Source organism: Pistacia vera, unplaced genomic scaffold (assembly GCF_008641045.1).
Source record: "Pistacia vera cultivar Batoury unplaced genomic scaffold, PisVer_v2 Contig197, whole genome shotgun sequence".
Taxonomy (NCBI): domain Eukaryota; kingdom Viridiplantae; phylum Streptophyta; class Magnoliopsida; order Sapindales; family Anacardiaceae; genus Pistacia; species Pistacia vera.
This window is the reverse complement of record NW_022195998.1, coordinates 776,822-785,827: the sequence shown is the minus strand read 5'-3', so window position 1 is coordinate 785,827 and position 9,006 is coordinate 776,822. Positions and strand designations below refer to the sequence as shown.

Sequence of the window (9,006 nt, the reverse complement as noted above, 5' to 3'; positions counted from 1 at the left end):
CCCCAGCAGCTATAAAACAAAGCCCCACCAACGACAGCCCCAAAAATAGAAAAAAGAACACCAGCAGCAGCAAAAAGGCTCCAACAACAGCAGCAGCAAAAAGGCTGCAACAGCAGCAGCAGATCAACCCAGGAACAACAACACAAACCCTAGTAGTAGCAAACAAATGCTCCAGCAGCAACAGCCCCAGTCGCAGCAACAAAAGCACCCCATGAGCAGCAGCAAAACCCCCAACAATAGCAACCTGCACAACACCATATCCGCACAACCAAACCCAAGACCAGCAAACCATCCATAGCCAAAAAGAAACACCACCTCACAACAAAACCATAAAATCACCCAAAGTGCCTAGCCCCAATCACCCACAACCCAAACTCCACCTGCCCAAACAACCAGACAAGCAACCAGAAAAGCCACCAACAAATGGCCAAACAGCAGAACACCTCCCATATTACACACACCCCAAGCCCCACCGACCTCACCAACCATACTAACCCCTAAGTCCCCTCCCAAACACGCTCCTTGGGCAGCAAAAAGACAAGGATCTACCATCCTATATACCAACGAGCTAGTCTCGCAGAGGCCTAAAACAAGCAAACCAGCAGCAAAAAGGGCAGGCCTTGCGACGAAGCAAAAAAATAGTCTGCACAACTATACACATGAAGCAGCTATCAAAAAAGACCCGCTGCATATCAAAAAGGATTTTCCTACTCCTATAATATATTGTTCCTATATACAAGTCAAAAATTGTGATTGCTTGCAAGCAATTTTCCACATTGTTACTAACGATCGGCTACTCTGCATCTCCAAGCGATACATCTCCAAGTGATGACCTCAAACTTACTGACATGTCATTATAACCCTGACCAGTGAAAACACAATAACATTAATTTTTTACCTTAAAACAAGATTCTAGTTACAATAAAAACATCTTATAAAATAAAGGATTCTTACCTGACTTAAAACATAGACTCCTGCATCATGATTGTGGAAGTTAATATCATTTACATCAGCTTCATTTGATTCTTGTGAACTCCCACCCTACAATTAAATAAAAACATAACATATTCATAACATTTAGTAAAAGAGTTGTAGACATTAATGATGAAGAAGTTACACTCACTTGGTTAAGCAATTTCTTCCTTTTCCGAACAATTTGCTCGACCTTCGATTCCTTTCTTTTGAATGGAGGCCGACCTTTAGAACGAACAGCTCGTGGAGTCATGATTTTATTGCTAACTTGTACAGAAGTGCAATCAACACTATCCAAGTGAATTTTGCTTTTACATGCAACGTAAACGCTTCTATCAATCCCCCCAACATTGTCATTCAACAATAATTTCTTCTTCATGTCACTTATCATTTGCATCACCATATTAATCATCAACACTGGTTGATGCCAAGTCCGCCACCTCACTAAATGAATTAGACAATTGGTCAAATCGTTCACCTTCAGCACTAGTGCTCAAACTATTATAACTTACCCTAACTTTCGTGTGGCATCTGAATACATTTTTCCTCCAACGCTTTAAAATGTACTGTTCAGGGATAAGAGAAATTTCATTATGTATCAACACTGCAATTGCATGTCGACATAAAATCCCTTTAAACTCAAACAATCGACAATTGCAACGAATCTCAGAACAACGATTCTCAGACCAAATCACAAACGAAACCCGACGGTATGTCTCTCCAACCATTACATCTTCCTTCACAACATATTCAAGTTTGGACTCCATATCCTTCAAAGAATATATCTCACAATGGAGCTTACCTGCAAGCTCTTTTTGAAACTCTTTGAATTTTGCAGTAGTGTATGCCTCTTGAAATTGTTTCTCCATAGGATAAATGCTTATACAAGGGATCGATGATTTGATCGATTTGAAATCAGCCTCATTTTCTTTTTCAACTTTATCACGCAATGCATTCTCATATTGTTCTACAAATTGTTTTAATGTCGTTTTTGAATTTACGTACCCATCGAAAAAGGCATGCATACTTTCACTACTTTGCGTAGTTGACATTCCCACCTAGAAAGTACCTTTCACAAATGCCGGCACCCAACGATATCTTTCATTATACAAACCAGATAACCAATCATTGTCGTGTAGGTTGTATTTTTCAATGAACGAATTCCACCATTCTTCAAACTCCTCACATGTGAACGAATCATACACAACATTTTGCAAAGTAAACTTTATATGTTCATATTCCCTATAACCTTTTAACTTTTCCGGCAACTTCTTCATAATATGCCACAAACACCATCTATGTCTTGTATCGGGAAACACAATCTCGACGGCATTTTGCATAGCCCTGTCCTGGTCTGTGATTATTGCCTTAGGAGTAGAATTTCCCATACAAGCAAGCCACGCTTCAAAAAGCCAAACAAAAGTTTTTGTGTCCTCGTGGGAGATTAACCCACAACCTAATAATGTGGATTGGCCATGATGGTTAACACCGACAAACGCAGCAAACGGCATATCATATTTGTTGGTTAAATACATTGTGTCGAATGTCACAACGTCGCCGAATTCCCTAAATGCGGCCCTACTTCTTGTATCCACCAATAGAACATTTTGCAATCGACCATTATCATCTAAATCCATAACGTAAAAGAAATTGGGATTATCTTTTTGCATTTTCAAAAAATATTTCTATAACGCAACAACATCACCATCACCAAGTCGGATCTTCCTAACTTTTTCAATGTAATTTCTATAATCCTGTTGTAAGAAGCTCAAATTCTCAACACCCCCAGCTTCAACTACAAAGGAATTGAAATTCTTACTCTGTCTAATCTCTGCTTTATCATTCACTTCAATCTTTCTTTTCACATGCGGTTGTATAAATCTATTGCTCTTGAAAAATCTTGTTTTGCTAGGACTTATGAGTTCATGGTTATGCTCATAGATGATTGACACTATTTCCCATTTACCATCTAAACGTCGAGAGGCAGTACTACGAGCCTTATAACCACTTTTTGTCAACGGATGCAATTTAAAAATATTTTTGGAATTACTATCTCGCTTTCTACCATAACAACAGGCAACGTTCACATAAATCAACTCCCCATCATCTCCTTTCCTTGAAGATCTTATTGTAACTTCAAACCCCATTTTATTTCCATAGCTCTGGTAGTATTGAAGAAACTTATCAAATGATTCAAAAAACATTCCAGGCTTAGGCTTGCCTTCATCTTCCGCACTACTTCTATCCCCTATTTGTTGTGCATCATTACCCTACAATACACAAATTATAATTGCAAAGAATTAGTATATAACATTCCACCCCCCAACAGAAAAAAAAAAAGGTGCAAATAATACCATTAAAGGAATTAAGATCATATTAATGCTTAAAACAAACAGATAACAATTACAAGAATACCTCAATCACATTGATTTCTAGGGAATAATTATCTACTTTTTTCTGGCTGCACTCCTCCATGTGTAAACTGACTAGGATTGGTTGTGGGGGCTTGCTTATTTAACAAGTCTACATATAAAAAAAATCTTTCATTACAAAAAGTGGCAGTAGACCATCACTTGAAATACACTAGGTGCCAACCCCACAAATGTTCAAATTTATTCCCAATTCACAAACCAAAGCTTCCTAAATTGTCAAACAAGCAACTTCATCACAACCGACAACAGAAGTCTAAATCATAATAAGTAAAAACTTAAGTTGCATCTTTCTAACGAACTACGATAAATTTGTGCCTGAAAATATATCACATTAGGCAATATAATATATCCTTCCCCTTACATGAATGTTACAAATATTACACAATCATTAGATTCCAAAAGTATGTGTATATATTTAACCAAAAAATGATATAAGCAAAATAATAGTATATATATATATTTAAACAACAAATGATACAAGCAAAATACTCCTATTGGGTCCTAAAACGGGGGAAGGATTAAAATAAAACAACCCACATACTCTATGGGATCAAGGACAGCAGCCACACAACCCACCCCCCAAGCAGCAGCCCTGAAATTGACACCACAAGCAACAGCCACGAAATCCACACCCAAGCAGCAGCCACACAACCCACACCCTAAGCAGCAGCCACGAAATCCACACCCCAAGCAGTAGCCACACAACCAACACCCCAAATCGATTTTGGATGGCCGCTGGATTCCGTGGGAACAAGCTGTGAGCAGAGATTGAGCTGGATTTTCAAAGTTGACAGGATTTTTTGGAGAAATTTTTGGGTTTCTTTGTTTCAGGAGATATGAAACTGATTTAGAGAAATTAGTGTTTGAAATTTTAGGTGAAAATTTTGGTTTTTTGCAGATTTTTTTTTTTTAAAATTTGGAGGAAAGTGACGTGCTATCTTGATGTTGTGGCAATTGAGGTGGCATATGCCACATAGGATGCCACATCATGGAGTAAAAAAAATGGTGTAAGTACTTGTGTAAATGTAGTATTATTGAAAGGAAAGACAATAAAATTATGGCCAAACGACTTGCGCATACCCAAGGTTTGCCGAAACGACCAGTTGGTACGCAAAAGGTTTTGAAACGACAAACAGGTACCTTCCATCATGTGCTGTTAGTGATTTCTGTTTGTTAACAGTGAAAAGACTAAAATACCCTTGAAGTTTGATATTTTAGTTTTTTTAAAAATTTTTAAAAAACCCCCTAGGTTTGCTAATTTAACTAAACACCCCCATATATAAAAAGTTTGTTAAATGATAAAAACACCCCCATCACCTACAGCTAGATTCCGGCCACCACCGTCGGAATCTGGCCGGAAATTGCATTATGACATAGACCCCGTCTGATCTGTGTCGTAACGCGCCGATCTGGCCGTCGACGCTGCAGATGGAGTTTGCGGCCACGAAGGCCAGATCTAGCCGTAGATCTGGCCTTTTTCTGCCAGATCACCGTAAAACTCCATCTGCTGCCTCGACGGCCAGATCTGGCCTTTTCCGGCAAGATCAGCCACGGATCTGGCCGGAAAAGGTCAGATCGACGCGTTACGACACAGATCCGACGGGGTCTATGTCGTAACGCAATTTTCGGCCAGATTCCAGCGGTGATGGTCGGAATCTAGCCGCAAGTGGTGGGGCTGTTTTTGTCATTTAACAAACTTTTTATATATGGGGGTGTTTATTAAATTAGCAAACCTAGGGGGTTTTTTAGAAATTTTTAAAAAACTAAAATATCAAACTTCAAGGGCATTTTAGTCTTTTCACTGTTAACAAACAGAAATCACTAACAACACATGACGGAAGGTACCTGTTTGTCGTTTTAAAATCTTTTGGGTACCAACTTATTGTTTCGATAAACCTTGGGTATGCGCAAATCGTTTGGCCTAAAATTATTCAAAGTTTAGCAGAAGGCATTATTAAGGAAGCGCATAACATTAAAATTAGAAAATGAAGATAACCAGAAGTAAAGTAATTAGTAATAGAGTGGGAATTGTAAATGGGCTGTAAATTATTAAAGAGTTGGGACATCCGAGACCGACTGAACTTCCATTTTTTTTGCAAGGAAGCGGGCTTACTTCTCCGAAGGTAAAGGCCCATATGGTCCAAACAACAGGCCCAAAGCAACTCCCCAATATAAAAAATCCATTCTCTTCATTTTCTCATTTCTCTTATTGTCTCTCAAAACAATCTGATTTGAGAAAAAGAATCGAATCATTTGATGAGGAATATTTTGAGGAGGTAAGTGATTGCTCAACATTCAGTATATTCATTTATGTTTTGGTTTCTAGCCCTTTGATAGGCGTGACTGATCGCTAATAGTTAGTTGGAAATTACAAAAATACAATCTTGAAGAAGAGTTTGAAACCAAGGTTTCTATTTCAATGCGTGATATAATTGCTACTTTTAATGTGAAAATCTAACATAAATTGTGTTTACGTCAATCATCATGCACTAATAAAATTGTTTTATTCAATTTTAGCTTTCAACTTTTTGGAATTTTTATTGTTATAACTTAAAATTATTGATATCCCGGTTATTTTTAGTTACAAATCTTCCTAAAATATCATATTGTTGTTTAGAGTTAATTAGGAAAAGGATTAGTCTTTCTATTTACAAAATTATGTCAATAGTTATTCTTTCTATGACAATTGTTTTTTTTCAAAGTAATTCAATTATTAAAGCCATTTGACATGTTGCAAAAGTTAAGAGGACATATTTCCTATATGGTTACAAGTGGTATTGCCACAAGAAAAATATACTTATCTAATAATAAGAGGAGACAATACAACAATACTTCAAGGAAGATTCTAGTAAGATTAGAGCAAGACTCAATAAGGAAAACAGGATAAACTTTTTTATTCAATAATCAAATATATACATACAAGAGTACAATACAAGGTTCAATGCAAGAATCAACTTTCCTAAACTAAATTCAAAATAAAGATAACACAATTAATGGGAGAGAGCTTGTTGATGACTTTTCTGTTACAAATAGCTCAAATGGGCAAATCTTGCTTCTTCAATGTGAGATGTTCACAGAATTTGTTAAATCTAACACAACTCATAAATATGGTATTGTATATTCCGTATTTGACCCATTCATAAATATGTTTTAGTAAGTATGTAGCTAGCGCAATAGGCAAAATAATCCATAAGCATAAATAAGTCATCCAACGGGAACAAAACTGATGCTAGTGTAACTGAAGCAAGAGCACCTAAGCTGAGAATAACATGGCTAATGATTTTAGAATAAGTTGTAGAATGATTTCGTAATTCCAAATTAGTAGCAAGTCTGACACAATAAATATAAGTTGTTACTATATCAAATGGAGATATATTTTTGCTCTGATATTCTACTTGGAGCAGCCTAAGCATCATTGGTTAAGAACAAGAATATCATATGAACCCGCTTGAGGAAACTGATGGTTGCTCACCTGGAAAACTGTCAAATTAAAACAGACTGGTTAAGTTTTTAAATTTTAAATAAAATATAATGCGAGCGAGGGCACTAATTAATTAAAGAAAGGAAGTTGAGATTTCCGACTTCCGAGAACTAATATTCCCTGTGATTAGTTAAAAATACAACTACGAAAGAAGGTAATAATTATAAAATAAAATTGCAATCCTCCATGAGAGAGTAAGACGCCAAACCTTGGGAAATTGTGATGAAGAGGACACAGGCGGCTTTGGAGCTTTGATCTCACTCTCTTCTTATCCTCCCTTATACCTACTGTGACTCTACTAACTCTGAATTTGAGCTTTGGTGCTTCAGGTTTTCCAACCCTCTAACCTCATCGTTTCTCTGACCCAAATTCATTTCTTTTAAATTCTAATCTTGACCTACTTGATTTTGGAACAAGATCTGAATGAAGTGATTAGTGTACTGTGAATCACTGAACTGTGCTTTAATAGGACCCAAAAGTATCTCATCATTCATCAGTGGGTAGATCGTGGACGGTGGAACTCCATATTTTGACTATTCTAATTTCAGAGATTCAACTGTACATAAACGGTAAACGTACAAAACTAATGGGTATCGAATGAGCCCAACATTTTGACATTTTGACTAATATAATTTCAGAGCTTCAACAATACGTGGCAGCACATTAATGGATGGGCTAATTTTTCTTTTTGGGCCGAATCAGTTCAGAAGCCAACCCATCAAATACCAGGCCCACACATACACCTTCTATTGACATATAAAATTATGTTTAAATGTTATCGTTTCATCTATTGAAAAACAAAAGATAAAAGAAAACTAACTCTACAAACATTAAAAATTTACGCTTTTACGAAAACATTGAAGAATATTTTCTTACCATTTTTAACACTCTGTGATATTAGAAAAAGTTTTATAGCATTTGAACTTCCAGATTCCAAAAACCATAATTAGATTTTCATTTTTATTGTGGACGGGAATTGCAGCTCTGTGACTTTGATCTCACACTTGTGATCTTATTCTCCCTTTTAGTTATTATCAATCTACTATCTCTGAATCCACGTGTTGGTCTTTCAGAATTTCCAACTTTGCTAATTGAAACTTAAATGGCTCTGTTTGATAGACTTCAAACTACAGACAGAATAAAAAAAAAAAAAAAAAATTAACAAAAAAAAATTTTATATCACCAGCCAATGGACAAATTTCTTCATATGTAAAAGAATATTGTTACATACGGGAATCGCAACCAAGAATTATGAGTGTGATTGAGAATTGCAGTAGCGAGAGAGAAAGAGAGAGAGTGAGAGAGAGAGATTAGAGATCGGCTTTAATAAAGATTGGTGTGTACGGAGAACTAGTAATATTGAATTAGATAGGAATATTTTCACCCTTTTTTTTTTTTTTATAAATTACTGATAATAATGTATAAAGAGAGGCTAGGGGATAATTGAGGTTGACATCTCCAAAGGGCAAGGCCCAATTCTTGTGTGGTCAAACAACAAGCCCAAAGCATTCCCCAATATAAAAAATTAGGGATGAACATGAGTTGCAGGCAGAACTGAAACTTGTAGATAGAACCGGAATCGATACTGTGTAGGTAAGTTTCGATTCCTATAGGTTCTGGAACCGGAACCATAATCTGGGAAAGGAACCTGAAGTGGGTACCCTACTTGGAATCTACTTGTGTTTTGGTTTTGATTGAGAAATTTTATGTGAATTGTGATCAGTTGATTGAATTCAATATTGTCTAAAGATTAGAAGATTTATAATTCACATTAGACACAAATTAATGAGTAATCAAAAGTTGAAAACTACTAAATGTAGGTTTTTTATATTTGCTAAGGCTGTATTTGAAAACTTTAAAGGTATTTTTGTCATTTTTTAAACTAATAGGGGGTAATTGATTTTTTATAGAGTACCCGGGTAAGGAACCAAAACCTACACTTCAGGTTCCGATTTTTACTTTTTTTGGGAACCTACACTGTGCGGTTCTGGTTCCCCTGAAAAATGCAGGATACCCAAAACATCTCGCCCCTATAAAAAATCCATAATTTTTCATCATCTTTGTTCGTTTTCTAATTTCTCATATCTCTTACTGTCTCTCGAAACAATCTGATTTAAGAAA

General features: G+C 36.2%; 2 protein-coding genes across 2 annotated transcripts; both read right to left on the bottom strand.

Annotated features, from left to right (window-relative positions):
• Positions 1–1,376: 1,376 nt before the first annotated feature.
• Positions 1,377–2,609, bottom strand: LOC116128085 (protein FAR-RED IMPAIRED RESPONSE 1-like). The gene is made up of 2 exons (XM_031413749.1): positions 2,042–2,609; positions 1,377–1,939 (listed from the first exon to the last, which is right to left on the bottom strand). Exons 1-2 carry the CDS (start codon positions 2,607–2,609, stop codon positions 1,377–1,379), a joined length of 1,131 nt encoding a protein of 376 aa, XP_031269609.1.
• Positions 2,610–2,657: 48 nt separating this feature from the next.
• Positions 2,658–3,447, bottom strand: LOC116128084 (protein FAR1-RELATED SEQUENCE 5-like). The gene is made up of 2 exons (XM_031413748.1): positions 3,388–3,447; positions 2,658–3,242 (listed from the first exon to the last, which is right to left on the bottom strand). Exons 1-2 carry the CDS (start codon positions 3,445–3,447, stop codon positions 2,658–2,660), a joined length of 645 nt encoding a protein of 214 aa, XP_031269608.1.
• Positions 3,448–9,006: the final 5,559 nt, after the last annotated feature.